This window comes from Priapulus caudatus, unplaced genomic scaffold (genome assembly GCF_000485595.1).
Source record: "Priapulus caudatus unplaced genomic scaffold, Priapulus_caudatus-5.0.1 Scaffold860, whole genome shotgun sequence".
NCBI classification, from domain to species: Eukaryota; Metazoa; Priapulida; class Priapulimorpha; order Priapulimorphida; family Priapulidae; genus Priapulus; species Priapulus caudatus.
Window position 1 is genome coordinate 1 of NW_014577921.1, and position 16,182 is coordinate 16,182.

Genomic DNA, 16,182 nt, shown 5'->3' on the forward strand with positions numbered 1-16,182 from the left:
AACGATGCGGACAACACAATACGCCGCGCGCGCACTCGTAACTCACGTGCGGTTGTGTACATCGCCGGCGATTTTGAGCGAGGATTTAGGTGGAAATAAATGAAAAACAGAGAACATACATGCCGAGATGCGCAGGGTTAATAGAAGCATTTCTGGATAATGGATGCCGATAAAGGAGTTGGACTGTACTAGACTATGTTAGCTGCATCACTCTTAATAAATACGTTGAAATCCATTGGATAACGTCGCAGGTACTATGAAACAATAGTGCCCGCCTGAGCGCGGCACTATTGCTGGCGCGAGCATTGGCTTATCATTGTATTGCATTTAATGCATTGTATTTCTCTCATCTTTCTGTTAGATGCTGTCATATTACTGTCTATTTCTGGCACTGTTCAGTTTCTTGGTTTTGCGCGCGTATTTAAAGCTGTATCAGCTGGGCTGCGATTCGCCTGTTTAATTATGTTTACTCATGTGAACTCGCCGGCGGATTTTCTCTGATCGCGGGATTAGAAAGGTCTGTGTGCGTTCGCGGCGGGCCCGTTTGCTGCTTGAGCCGTATTTATACGTTCGGTGCCGGCTCGGCGCATTTCTATTCCAACGATGCACCATACATTTCGATAAGTGTTGTCTCTTGGTTTCTCGCCTAATCTTCTTATAATTTGATCTTTGTTATATAAACGTATGGATATCGTGAACATAAATGACATTAGCGACCGTAATATTTAGTGTGCATATATTTTTAGTTTACAGTCTTACATGCCCACTGTGCGAGCAACGCACTGTGAGTAATTAAAATTTTGAGATAAAGAGTGAGTATGGATTATCACGCACGACGTAACATGCCATTGTTATTGCATTGTTCGAATTAAATTTCAAAATTAGAATTAAATTTCCCCTACCTGTTAGGCAGTTTCCTGAGTCATCGACAGGATGGCGAGACCAGCGTTGTATCAGTCAGATGACAAAAACATGGAGCGCCTCCAGAGTTTTATGTCACTTCATATTGCCGAGTAGATTGCGAAGTATGTCATGCACTAAAAACATTAATGCCTGTTGTTGGGCCACTATTGCTAGATAGTGTTGCGTGGAAGGAATAGGAATAGAAGTAGCGAAATAGGAATAGGAATAGGAGATAGGGGGGCGGAGTTGGGGAGGGGGTGGGACATACCTTCCTCAGCACACCACTATGAGCAGCATCAGTGCCCCCAGACAACAGCATTAATATATCAAATAGTCATAATAAGCAGGAGATATCAGAGATAATTATGTTACACATTCTTGACTCTTAGCATCTTTTGGTTGAGAATCGGGGTGGTTTGAACAATGGTTTATGTTCAAAACACCACACCGGGCAAACTACCGCGAAGATGCACACAGGCCACACACTCGATTTCTGTGACAATTGATGCAACTGCGTCCAAGCTATATGCAAGCCACCTAGAACAAACGATCAGACGAAATAGAGCAACAAAGTGCCGATGTGAACACAATTAGGTCGTTTAATACCGTGAGTAGTGTTCTATATACTTTAAATGGCAAATTTCGGTTTGAGAAAACGCGTTAGTTCAAAATTTGTTTACTCAGGTCATTGAAAAATATGGCCTTTTAGCTCATCTGACATAGTCAGATTGGCAGCTGTAGAATTGCATGATCAGTCCGGTCCGTCCTCCTTCCATGCGAGCGTATCCGTCCGTCCGTCGTCCGTGCCGTCCGTCCAGTCCGGTCAACAGTTGGCCACAAATCTAAACCGGCTCGACGTTGACGGTCACGATATTCGGGGACGTGGAAGGGGGGGGGCGGTGGGGTAATCTGGAAACGAGTTGGGATGTCGTAAGCTGGGTCAAAGGTGAGAGGTGTAAAGGGAGGAACATTCCTCCCTTACTTAAGGTATTGGACAGGAACAGCAGAATTGCGGCACAATCTAACGGCTTGACTTAGGCTACGCGATAGGCGGTGTATAGCCCATCATGAGTAGGAAAAAGCCATCGACTGCTCGCAAAATTGAGAGGTGCAGTTGGTCAAACGGGCAATGGGGCCACAGGGGCAGATTTTAGACATTTTCTGAGGACATGCGTCTGACGGCAGCGATTTGAAAAACTTTTTGTTTTCGAAGACGTGACTAACATTTTTATGCCTTTATTGAAAGGACTAACAATATGCTTTCCACTTGACGTGCGAAGAGTAAAGTGTCGGATAACCTTTTGACCCTCAAGAGGAGGGTGAAGCAATTAGATTTGTTGGGAGCGTGGGGTTGGGAACAAGGATGAACTGCTTTGCTATTATTTAGAGCCATACCGGTGTCAATGGAGGCCTACAAGTTGCCCTCGTTTAATTGCAAAGGCAGAATGTTTACTCTCCTTAAATCATATTCATTTCCTAGAAGCAGTCTGTCTATAGCAACCCTCGGCCCCCCTGGGCCCTGAAGGCTGAATGAATGAATCAGTGAATGCTCGCATGAGGCACAAAAAAATGGCAGCCCTCATGGCTGGCACCTTCTAAATCATAATTGTTGGCCTGCCCAACCTTGCAATGCACTGTTAAACTCACAAGCTGCAGCCGACAATTATCGCACCTGCCTGAAATTATACCTTACTTAGGGATTTTAAGCCTGACCTACTGTAGGATTGCAGGAAGCTCCTCCAGCCGAGCATATAAGAGTCGATGACATCTTTGCATTATTGAGTACACTTGCCACACGCCATCCGCGGCCAACTATTAGGCCTAGTGTAAATTATATTTTATCTCATGTAACTTTGTTAAACGAATAAATAATAACAAGTCCATATAATAATATAATTTACTTTTCATCCTTGAATTCTTAACATATTATTCAGTACTATAGCAGGGGATCCATTACAGTTATGCGAACATAAGCTGTACCATAGAAATAATTAGAGACACTAATATATTATGATGTCTATACTCTACACTCAGGGCATAGGAACAACAGTATTATTGAGGGGGCAGTGAAAGGCATCATCGCTGGGTTTTAATTTTTTTATTATAGTAAGAGAGAGAGAGAGAAAGTCTAGATAAAAAGACGAGATAGGAAATTAGCCAGGGACAGGAAAACGGTAACGCTGTGTATTGCGAGCGGCGAAACGGCCGGTATACAATAGGTCCGTGCGAGATGGTGGGCAAGGGGATGGAACGGTGGGAGCAGGGGAAGCGGAGGTCGAAGCAGGGGAGGGGAGATGCGGAGGTAAGGGGTGGAAGTGAGAGTAAGGAGTGAAGTGGAGGCAGGGGAGGGAGCGTAGAGCAGGAGGAGGGAGGTGGACGCAGTGGGGAGGGAAGGTGGCGAGAGAAGAACTCCCCCTCCCTCTAATTGACTTGGAGATCCTGGCTCATATGTTGAAATCTTTATAGATAGAATAAAATAGATAGCTGGAATCTATGACACAAATTCGAAGTGAAAGCAGTATTCATTTATAAAAATAAACCAAATCGGCAATGGGGGGAGATTACGTGAGCGATAAAAAATGTCCTACAATGTATGTGTACGCAACTGCCGTATCTGCATACGCTCCCGGCCTAACAAACTGTGTCACTACGCACGACGGAAATTGCTACGTTCATAAAGCCTAGGACACACTGTGCGATTTGCTACGCTGCGCTTAGCGATCGCGATAATACGTGCGGCGTCGCGCGGTGTTCCGCGTCATCACGGTCAGGCGTTATCTTCGCACGCGATCCCATACGCGCGGCTGATCGCCGCACTTCAGCATGTTTAATATTTACTAACATCGCTGACGCTACGGCGCATGCGACTTGCATGCGCTTGCACCAAGCTACGCCAGCGCGGCCCAGCAGTCGAATCATCGTTCTCGAAACATTCTCGGAACGCCCGAATTGCTTTTTAGCAGCCAATCAAGTGCTAGCAGACGAGGCTTGGAAGCGTTGACGACCGATACAGATGTGTCCACATCGTACGCGTTGTAAAATTCGTGAACGAACATATACGCTGCCGGCTAGCGTACAGAATCGCGAGTGGTTCCTAGGCCTTAACCGTAAGCAACAGACCCCAGATGAGCCCAGATGCTCTGCCGCTCCTGTTATATAATAGCGAGTACTTGATAACAACGTTACAATAGTTATTTATAATGATCTGCTGTGTAATGAAACGGGACGATTAAAATATACCCCACCACCGATTTCTAGCAACAAAAACTCGCAACAATGCTAAAACAGTCGAGCTGCTACTGATGCAACGTGCCATGTGTATTCTAATTGCTAACTATCAAACTTCGCTGTATGCATATAGCTAATGCAGTGCAGTGACTCAAATGAACTTCACCTTGTCAGAATATAGTTGTACAAGGACAGCACATTAACCCTATGAATGGCTAGAGTGCATCACAACAGTCAGGAATAAACAGAGAATAAACACATCATGTTGTTATCTACTCCTGATGTGAAATAATTCAACTTATCGCCCTCCTATCCTCCTTCTCCCCTTCTCGCCCTCACTTCCACATCACCTTCTCCCTTCGATCTCCATCACCTTCTCACCTCTTGCTCATTACGACTGTCTCCCTCCTCTCCTCCTCTCCTCCATCACCTTCCTTCATTTATCTCCATCACCTTCGCACGCCTCCTCCTTCAGCCCGTAAACAGCGAGTTTGCGGGGGGATCGAAGTAGGTAACACCCGAACTGCGGGCGGCAGGCCCAGCCGCGGACCGCACACGACGCACACAATACGCCACGCATGCGCAGCGGCACGAACACACTCACACGCCGCGACGCGCACGCACACGCGCACTCCCACACACCCCACACAGAGCCCGCACACAGACGCACAAACGACCCACACACCAGGCCGTGCAAAGCGAGGGGGGCCACGGCAGGAAGTGTGTGTGTGTGATGTGCTGTCGTGCTTGCGTGTGGTGGTGCGTGGTGCGGTGCGTATGTCGCGCGCGCGCTGCGGCGTGCCGGCCGCTGTGTGTGTGCAGCAAGCGGCCGTGTACAGCCGTTTTTTCTGCGATTTTTTCCTACGCTTGGCCTTTTTGTAAATACACTGTTATGTAATTACTGAACAAAGATGGCTGGAAAGCATACACATACGATAGTGTAAACCGTAACCCCACGTAAATGCCGGCAAAATACTATCGTCAACATTGCATACATAATGAAGAGATGCCATTAAATTTTTGAGATAGACCAGTAAATGTTATCGTGTCCGCTTTTTCCTCCGGTAAAATTTCTGTTTTATTTCATTTTATTTCCATTTCATATAAACCATAAAACACGACAGTTTGTTAGAAATAATCATAGCAACGAGTAAATACATTATCACATGCATGAACCCTAATGAACTGCATAGAAATGCTGTGTTTGAGCATAACTCTCATATCCGGCCAAATCCCATATATCCGGATGGGTGCCGGTCCCGACGTGGCCGGATAGAGGAGGTCGGACTGTATATGTATTAGTTATCGCAGGCACTACGGTCCAAACTCTACGGTACAACGCTGACTGCCACCACCGCGGCAGTCTCATTTGCCCAATGCTACTGCGCTTTACACGCAGCGCTACTGCGCATGCGTGACTCATGCGCACGACGTGCTGGGGTAATTTCAGACTGGGATAATCTCAGACCGTGACACCGGCATTACGTAATTTAGTTTGGCAAATAAGCTGAGCATGTGGGGCAGTAACACTAGTAGCCGTATCAGATCAAGGGGCTACAACACAAGTAGAGATGCTAGCCACGTAACTCTCCTTCAATCCACAATACGTGGCCGCACATCGAGCGTCATCGTTACTTTCGACACGCGCCATCTTCAGATGATCCCTTTAAGTTTTAGCTTCTTTGTCTCCGTCATTCCGTATTGTAATTCTCTCCCTTCCTCTTTAGTTGGTAACTTGAGGCTTTTTCCACTGCGATCCGCAGGGTTGATCCTTCTCTTCGTTCTGTCTCTTTTCGTCTTCGGTATAGTCTCACGGACCTTGCGAAGACTAATATTTACGACGTTACATGGTCGTGTGATTTCTAGCAGCGTAGACACGTCAGAGTGGCTACTAAACCATGTTACGCTTGCTCAGCCCATCTTGGCGTGCAGGCTACATGAATAGTTTACACGCACGCGCCACCTGCCGTGCTTCTGTTACGCTGCGATTGGGGTTACGATTTTGTTAGAGTTAGAGTAATGGTAAGTGTTAGAGTTAGGGTAAGGGTTAGTGATAGAGTAAGGGTAAGGGTTAGAGCTTCTGTTATGCTGTGATTAGGGTTACAATTCGGTTGGGGTTAGTGTTAGAGTTAGGGTGAGGGTTAGAACTTTGATTTGGTAAGGATTAAGGTTAGGATCATGGTTATTCTGTTAGGATTAGAGCTGCAATTCAGTTAGTGGATTCCCTACTCCTAGTTATTCCAAGGTGTGGGAGACCTCAAGAAAGGGAGACTCGGAGATAAAGGAGATTCCAAAGCAGGGGAGGCTCCAAGAAAGAGAGACTTCAAAAACAGAAAGGCTCCCTTATCTGTATTTACATCCCATAGCAGGGCTCCCTCTGCGTATTTTAAAGGGATAGTAGCCTCTAGGATTTTACTGCATACAACTGTACTTACTGTATAACAAATCGTCTATACTCACATGTATTTGTCACCAGATACCTAATTAATTATTTACACATCAACGCTACGAAATTTGAACGGCGCCATGACACCCGCGACCGTGCTGCCACCCCGAAAAAGCTGTGTATTGACAATTAATTTTGTAGGGTTACAGGCCGAGGGCTAATCACAAAAGTGCAATTATATTTATACCTAAATGCTATTTAACCGAACGATATTCATTTTAGGGCAAATTTATCCATATTATAACTGAAACTAAATGTCGTTTATAAGATATTACAATCCTTTTGCTTTTAAATGAATGATAAGAAACACCCTCGGTCTGTAGCCCTTGGCTGGAAAGTGGTTTTGCGAAACTTTTCAGATCAGTCACTTTGAGTGGCGCCACCGTCGTTGTAATCAAACTGTAGTCGTTTGTTTTAAAACATTTTTTAATAATATTTCTAATGGTAATTGAACCATGAAACTTTTTATGTAGCGTAATTATAACCTAAATTAGCTGAAAATAACATTTGAACCTAGAGTAAACTCTCCCTTTAAAGTTTGAGTTAAGACTTGAGCCACCGAAGTTATTTTTCAGCCACCAATAAAAAACTATAGCCACTGTTCACTTTATCGTATGTGCTAAGCAAGGCATAAACAGGTGATGGGTATGAGAAAAGAGATGTACGAAAACATCTTATGACACGACACTGCAATTTGACGATTTCGTTAGTCAATTGTAATTTTCTGAGCGGGAAAACCATTCGCCAATTGTATTCGTCACTTACTGTCATAAAATCGCCACTGTTATTTATTTATTGCATTTTGCGAAGGTGGCGAACGCCAGCGGTAGCCCTGCCATAGTTCGATTCAAAGTTTTCTCTGTGAGATGCAAGAGCTTTTATTCCACTCTCCACACATCACCCACGCGTATTGCTAAATCTGGTGACGTCACCACTGGTGGATTTGTAGCCGTGACCCCATCGTCGTAGCATACCTTGTTACGTCTGGNAGGGTAAGGGTTAGAGCTTCTGTTACGCTGCGATTGGGGTTACGATTTTGTTAGTGTTAGAGTTAGGGTAAGGGTAAGTGTTAGAGTTAGGGTAAGGGTTAGAGCTTCTGTTATGCTGTGATTAGGGTTACGATTTTGTTAGTGTTAGAGTTAGGGGAAGGGTAAGTGTTAGAGTTAGGGTAAGGGTTAGTGATAGAGTAAGGGTAAGGGTTAGAGCTTCTGTTATGCTGTGATTAGGGTTACAATTCGGTTGGGGTTAGTGTTAGAGTTAGGGTGAGGGTTAGAACTTTGATTTGGTAAGGATTAAGGTTAGGATCATGGTTATTCTGTTAGGATTAGAGCTGCAATTCAGTTAGTGGATTCCCTACTCCCAGTTATTCCAAGGTGTGGGAGACCTCAAGAAAGGGAGACTCGGAGATAAAGGAGATTCCAAAGCAGGGGAGACTCCAAGAAAGAGAGACTTCAAAAACAGGAAGGCTCCCTTATCTGTATTTACATCCCATAGCAGGGCTCCCTCTGCTATTTTAAAGTTTGAGTTAAGACTTGAGCCACCGAAGTTATTTTTCACCCACCAATAAAAAACTATAGCCACTGTTCACTTTATCGTATGAGCTAAGCAAGGCATAAACAGGTGATGGGTATGAGAAAAGAGATGTACGAAAACATCTTATGACACGACACTGCAATTTGACGATTTCGTTAGTCAATTGTAATTTTCTGAGCGGGAAAACCATTCGCCAATTGTATTCGTCACTTAGTGTCATAAAATCGCCACTGTTATTTATTCATCGCATTTTGCGAAGGTGGCGAACGCCAGCGGTAGCCCTGCCATAGTTTGATTCAAAGTTTTCTCTGTGAGATGCAAGAGCTTTTATTCCACTCTCCACACATCACCCACGCGTATTGCTAAATCTGGTGACGTCACCACTGGTGGATTTGTAGCTGTGACCCCATTTTCGTAGCATAACTCGTTTCGTCTGGGGCAGTGACATGCAGTGTTGCAGTATGTCAATGATGATATTTATTTTGACATCTTTTTCCCAGCAGGAGAGCGTTAGCGAGAGCTCGAAACGAGGCAGAACTGAGCACCTGCGATCTGTCTGATGGAGCCATCTCATTCAGATATGCCACGCCCTGGAGGAGAGAAGTCCTACGTGTGTGATGTGTGTGGATATGCCAGCTCCAAGCTACGTTATCTCAAGAAACATATGCGCACTCACACAGCAGAGAAGCCATATGCATGCGATACATGTGAATATAAGTGTTCTACGTCTGATAGGCTTAAGACACACATGTACACTCACACAGGTGAAAAGCCATATGCGTGCGATATATGTGAATACAGGTGTAGGAGCTCCAGTGATTTCAAGAAACACGGGCCCACTCACACGGGAGAGAAGTCGTATGCGTGCGATATATGTGAACACAGATATACTACCCTCGGTCATCTCAAGGTACACATGCGCACTCACACGGGAGAGAAACCGTTTGCATGTGAGAGATGTGAATATAAGTGTAATAGCTCCAGTCAGCTCAAGAGACACATGCGCACTCACACGGGAGAGAAACCGTTTGCATGTGAGAGATGTGAATATAAGTGTTCTACGTCCGATATGCTCAAGTCACACATGCGCACNTGTTAGTGTTAGAGTTAGAGTAATGGGTAAGTGATAGAGTATGGGTAAGGGTTAGAGCTTCTGTTATGCTGTGATAGGGGTACAATTCGGTTGGGGTTAGGCGTTAGAGTTAGGGTGAGGGTTAGAACTTTGATTTGGTAAGGATTAAGGTTAGGATCATGGTTATTCTGTTAGGATTAGAGTTGCAATTCAGTTAGTGGATTCCCTACTCCCAGTTATTCCAAGTTGTGGGAGACCTCAAGAAAGGGAGACTCGGAGATAAAGGAGATTCCAAAGCAGGGAGGCTCCAAGAAAGAGAGACTTCAAAACAGAAAGGCTTCCTTATCTGTATTTACACCCCATAGCAGGGCTCCTTCTGCGTATTTTAAAGTTTGAGTTAAGACTTGAGCCACCGAAGTTATTTTCAGCCACCCAATAAAAACTATAGCCACTGTTCACTTTATCGTATGTGCTAAGCAAGGCATAAACAGGTGATGGGTATGAGAAAGAGATGTACGAAAACATCTTATGACACGACACTGCAATTTGATGATTTCGTTAGTCAATTGTAATTTTCTGAGCAGGCAAACCATTCGCCAATTGTATTCGTCACTTAGTGTCATAAAATCGCCACTGTTATTTATTTATCGCATTTTGCGAAGGTGGCGAACGCCAGCGGTAGCCCTGCCATAGTTCGATTCAAAATTTTCTCTGTGAGATGCAAGAGCTTTTATTCCACTCGCCACACATCACCCACGCGTATTGCTAAATCTGGTGACGTCACCACTGGTGGATTTGTAGCCGTGACCCCATCGTCGTAGCAGCATACTTGTTACGTCTGGGGCAGTGACATACAGTGTTGCAGTATGTCAATGATGATATTTATTTTGACATATTTTTCCCAGCAGGAGAGCGTTAGCGAGAGCTCGAAACGAGACAGAACTGAGCACCTGCGATTTGTCTGATGGAGCCTTCTCATTCAGATATGCCACGCCCTGGAGGAGAGAAGTCCTACGTGTGTGATGTGTGTGGATATGCCGGCTCCAAGCTACGTTATCTCAAGAAACATATGCGCACTCACACAGCAGAGAAGCCATAGGCATGTGAGAGATGTGAATACAGGTGTAGGACCTCCATTGATCTCAAGAAACACATGCATACTCACACGGGTGAAAAGCTATATGCATGCAATATATGTGAATACAGGTGTAGGACCTCCAGTAATCTCAAGACACACATGCGCACTCACACGGAAGAGAAACCATTTGCGTGCGACACATGTGAATACAGGTGTAAGACCTCCGGGGATCTCAGGAAACATATGCGCACTCACACGGGAGTGAAACCGTTTGCGTGTGAAAGATGTGAATATAAGTGTTATACGTTCGCTATGCTTAAGTCACACATGAGCACTCACACGGGAGAGAAACCGTTTGCATGTGAGAGATGTGAATATAAGTGTTCTACGTCCAGTAAGCTTAAGTCACACATGCGCACTCACACGGGCGAGAAACCGTACGCATGCGATATATGTGAACACAGATATACTACCCTCAGTCATCTCAAGGTACACATGCGCACTCACACGGGAGAGAAACCGTTTTCATGTGAGAGATGTGAATATAAGTGTTCTACGTTCGGTACGCTTAAATCACACATGCGCACTCACACGGGAGAGAGGCCATTCGCGTGCGATATATGTGAACACAGATATAAGAGTCTCGATAATCTCAAGGTACACATGCGCACTCACACGGGAGAGACGCCATATGCATGTGATAGATGTGAATATAAGTGTTCTACGTCTGATATGCTTAAGACACACATGCGCACTCACACGGGAGAGAGGCCGTATGCGTGCGATATATGTGAACACAGGTGTACGACCTCCAGTAATCTCAAGGTACACATGCGCACTCACACGGGAGAGAAACCGTTTACGTGCTACATATGTGAACACAGATATAGGACCCTCGATACTCTAAAGAGACACATGCGCACTCACACAGGAGAGAAACCGTTTGCGTGTGAGAGATGTGAATATAAGTGTTCTACGTCTCGCGTATGCTTAAGTCACACATGCGCACTCACACAGGAGAGAAACCGTACGTGTGCGATATATGTGAACACAGATATACGAGTCTCGATAATCTCAAGACACACATGCGCACTCACACGGGAGAGAAACCGTTTGCGTGTGAGAGATGTGAATATAAGTGTTCTACGTCCGGTATGCTTAAGTCACACATGCGCACTCACACGGGAGAAAGGCCGTACGTGTGTGATATATGTGAACACAGATATACGAGCCTCCGTAATCTCAAGGAACACATGCGCACTCACACGGGAGAGAAACCGTTTGCATGTGAGAGATGTGAATATAAGTGTTCTACGTCCAGTAAGCTTAAGTCACACATGCGCACTCACACGGGAGAGAAACCGTATGTGTGCGATATATGTGAACACAGATATAAGAGTCTCGATAATCTCAAGGTACACATGCGCACTCACACGGGAGAGAAACCGTTTTCATGTGAGAGATGTGAATATAAGTGTTCTAGATCCGATATGTTTAAGTCACACATGCGCACTCACACGGGAGAGAGGCCGTACGCGTGCGATATATGTGAACACAGATGTACGAGCCTCGGTAATCACAAGACACACATGCGCACTCACACGGGAGAGAAGCCATTTGCGTGCGACACATGTGAATACAAGTGTACGACCTCCAGTGACCTCAGGAAACACATGCACACTCACACGGGAGAGAAACCGTTTGCGTGTGAGAGATGTGAATATAAGTGTTGTACGTCCGGTAAGCTTAAGACACACATGCGCACTCACACGGGAGAGAGGCCGTATGCGTGCGATATATGTGAACACAGATATACTACCCTCGATTATCTCAAGGTACACATGCGCACTCACACGGGAGAGAAACCGTTTGCATGTGAGCGATGTGACTATAAGTGTACAACCTCCAGTGATCTCAAGAGACACATGCGCACTCACACAGGATAAAAGCCGTACGTGTGCGACAAGTGTGGATGCAAGTTTACTGCCTGCAGTTCACTGAGTAGACACCGGCACTGAAAAAAGTTCCAGAATAACGATCCGATACAATATGATAGTATTAGTAAACAACCGTTTTGCTGTAGCGTTGTTACCTTACACCTCATCGGTTATTCTGCTGAAATATGAGAGGGTATTCTCTACTGCAAGTGGTGTTTTTAACCTGGGGAGGGAGAGTTTGGTGCCTGACAATGCCAACATATTAGTTTTTCTTTATACTAACTATACAAATTATAGAAGCATAGCGCTGCCTCAGAGGAGACATATTGTGACCTAACTTCCTAAGGTGGACTACCGACTAGTGGTGCTGTATCTTTAGTTTATAGATGAGCTAGTTTTACTGAGCTTTCTGGTGTATTGAGTAGACGTGGATTCCTTCTGTCATATTGTTCGTTCTATTTGATTTTGTTCTCGTTTCAATATAGATGTTGTTTTGTTGATTTCTTGTTTAAGTTGTTATACTTTCTCGGGAAAGTAAAGGTTCAACTCTTTAGGTGTGTTCTTTCTTCTTAGTTGCTTCTCTCTGTCCCACCTCTCTTTCTCTCTCTGCCCCCCTCTCGCTCTCTCTCTCTCTCTCTGTACCCCCTCTCTCTCGGTGCCCCCTCTCTCTTTCTGCCCCCTCTCGCTCTCTGCCTCCTAGCTCTTTCTCTCTGTCTCCCTCTCTCTCTTCCTCTCTCTTCCTCTCTCTTTCTCTCTTTGCTTCTTCTTTCTTCCTCTCTCTCTGTTCCCTCTCTCGCTTTCTCGCTCTGTCCCCCTCTCTCATTGTCTCGCTCTCTCTCTCGCTCTCTCTCTCTCGCTCTCTCTCTCTCTCTCTTTTTTTCTCTGCCCATCTCTCTCTTCCTCTCTCTGTCCCTCTCTCGCTCTCTCTGCCCCTCTCTTTCTCTCTCTCTCTCTCTCTGCCCCATCTCTCTCTTTCTCTCTGCCCTCTCTCTCTCTCTCTCTCTCTGCCCTTCTTTCTCTTTTCTCTCTCTCTCTCTCTTCTCTCTCTCTCTCTCTCTCTCCCTCTCTCTCTCTCTCCTCTCTCTCTCTCTATTCCTCTCTTTCCTTCGCCCTCTCACTCTCTTCCTCTTTGTCCTCTCTCCTCTTCTGCCCCTCTCTCTTTCTCTTCTCTCTGTCCTTCTCCTCTCTCTTCCCCTCTCTCTTCTCTCTCTCTCTAACTGCCCCTTCTCTTTCTCTACCGCCTCTCTGTCTCTGTCCCCTCTCTCTTTCTCTCTCTGCCCCCTCTCTCTCTCTCGCTCTCTCTCTCTCTTTCTCCCTGTCCTACTCTTTCTGTTTCTCTTACTTCCTCTCTCTGCCGCTAGCTATCTCTATATCATTTAATAATAATTGAAATCGTAACCCTAATCACAGCATAACAGAAGCACGGCAGGTGGCGCGTGCGTGTAAACTATTCATGTAGCCTGCACGCCAAGATGGGCTGAGCAAACGTAATATTGAGTAGCCACTCGGACGTGTCTACGCTGGTAGAAATCACACGACTATGTAACGTCGTAAATATTAGTCTTCGCAAGGTCCGGGAGACGATACCGAAGCCGAAAAGAGACAGAACGAATAGAAAGATCAACACTGCGGATCGCAGTGGAAAAAGCCTCAAGTTACCAACTAAAAAAGAAGAGAGAGAATTACAATACGGAATGACGGAGACAAAGAAGCTAAAACTTAAAGGGATCCTCTGAAGATTGCTTGTGTCAAGAGTAACGATGACGCTCGATGTGCGGCCACGTATTGTAGATCGAAGGAGAGAACGTGGCTAGCATCTATACTTGTGTTGTAGCCCCTTGATATGATACAGCTACTAGTGTTACTGCCCCACACGCTCAGTTTATTTGCCAAACTAAATTACGTAACACCGGTATGAGTACATGCACAATAAATAATTAATACTAACAGACTAAGGCTTTATGTCCTAAGAAGAGCTAAAGCTTAAGAAGAACTAAGGCTTAAGAACAGAACAGTATAACATTAAGTAACGGTAAACACCAAAATTGTTGGCAACAACAGTGTGCGTCAATAAATGTAAAATCAGTAACAATTATGGTAACATACTATTAGATGCAGAGAGCAAATTAAATTGTTGTTGTTGTTGTGTTGGTGGTTGTAGCTGGTGGTGGTGCCTGCAGCTCTAGGACTATAGCCCGCGTACAGTTGCCGCAGGCCTACCTGCGGCAACTGTACGCAGGCTATAGTCCTAGAGCTATGTGCCTGTAGATACAATAATGTAACCCAACAAGAGTAGGGTTACAACGCGAGCCTATTCTTTTCTTTGGAGGAGCCCTTGAGTGATTCACTCAAGGCGGTTTTATGGTGCGTTTTTCGAGACTAGAACTTCCAAACTGGGTTTATTCTAAACACGAACCTTTCTCCGCTATCCTGGGACTTACTATGTATCACAATACTCTGTATTAAACTAATATAACCTGTTGCAAAATTTCGAAGCGACGAGCGGTGATATTTCGAGCGCCACTTTTGTTGACCTGTGACGTACGCATTCACAATGCGCATAGAGCTGCGAAGTGATGACGTCACGGTGGCATGACAACAAACCCACTGGTACCCGACTGTAACCATCATTCTGAGAGTCATTATTGCAGTTTTTATTGATTTCCAAAGGATGGAAGTGAAAAGCAACGAAAAAAATAATAATTAAAAAAATTTAATTAATTAAATATTGTAAGATCGACTTGCTACCGATGCTTTACCGCTGTCTGCAGCGCACACACTCGTGTTTTACGTACGCACAAAATTTTTAAGGAGTTAATGTTATGGAGCCAGTGGGTTGTGTAGAACCAGTGGGTTCGTTGTCATGCCACCGTGACGTCACACTTCAGTACTCTATAGCATTCGGCTAACTTCGGTTCCTGTGTTGCCTGACATGCTGGCTCTGGTGACGTCATGACTGACAGCAGGCATCCCATGATGCATTCGATCTTGGAGCCGAGTAGAATCGGCTAGACATAGGACTTCGAAATAGAATAGACATCCCTAACCCTAACGAAATCGTCAAATTGCAGTGTCGTGTCATAAGATGTTTTCGTACATCTCTTTTCTCATACCCATCACCTGTTTATGCCTTGCTTAGCACATACGATATAGTGATAGAACAGTGACTATAGTTTTTTATTGGTGGCTAAAAAATAACTTCGGTGGCTCAAGTTTTAACTCAAACTTTAAAATATGCAGAGGGAGCCCTGCTATGGGATGTAAATACAGATATGAGAGCCTTCCTGTTTTTGAAGTCTCCCCTGCTTTGGAATCTCCTTTATCTCCGAGTCTCCTTTTCTTGAGGTCTCCCGCACCTTGGAATAACTGGGAGTAGGAAATCCACTAACTTAATTGCAGCTCTAACCCTAACAGAATAACCATGATCCTAACCGTAATCCTTACCAAATCAAAGTTCTAACCCTCATCCTAACTCTAACACTAACCCCAACCGAATTGTAACCCTAATCACAGCATAACAGCTAGAAGCTCTAACCCCTACCCTTACTCTATCACTAACCCGTACCCTTCCCCTAACTCTAACACTTAACCAAACTCTAACACTAACAAAATCGTAACCCTAATCACAGCATAACAGAAGCGCATAACCCTTACCCTTACTCTATCACTAACCCTTACCCTAACTCTAACACTTACCCTTCCCCTAACTCTAACACTAACAAAATCGTAACCCTAATCACAGCATAACAGAAGCTCTAACCCTTACCCTTACTCTATCACTAACCCTTACCCTAACTCTAACACTTACCCGGCTTGGTGCCTAACCCTAACTCTAACACTTACCCTTGCTGCCTTACCCTAACTCTAACACTTACCCTTGCTGCCTTACCCTAACTCTAACACTTACCCTGCTTGGTGCCTAACCCTAACTCTAACACTTACCCTTGCTGCCTTACCCTAACTCTAACACTTACCCTTGCTGCCT

At 45.0% G+C, this 16,182-nt stretch overlaps 2 protein-coding genes across 2 annotated transcripts; both read left to right on the forward strand.

The window, feature by feature from the left end:
* Window positions 1–7,905: 7,905 nt before the first annotated feature.
* Window positions 7,906–10,281, forward strand: LOC106814037 (zinc finger protein 596-like; the record flags this gene model as incomplete). Its single annotated transcript, XM_014818298.1, has 3 exons — window positions 7,906–8,092; window positions 8,875–9,018; window positions 10,166–10,281. Coding segments are annotated over 3 exons (447 nt in total), but the record flags the coding sequence as incomplete, so codon positions are not given.
* A 980-nt stretch (window positions 10,282–11,261) lies between these two features.
* LOC106814038 (endothelial zinc finger protein induced by tumor necrosis factor alpha-like) lies at window positions 11,262–12,697 on the forward strand (the record flags this gene model as incomplete). The annotated part of the gene is given in 3 exon segments (XM_014818299.1): window positions 11,262–11,369; window positions 11,415–11,675; window positions 12,066–12,697. Coding segments are annotated over 3 exon segments (582 nt in total), but the record flags the coding sequence as incomplete, so codon positions are not given.
* Between the last annotated feature and the right edge of the window lie 3,485 nt (window positions 12,698–16,182).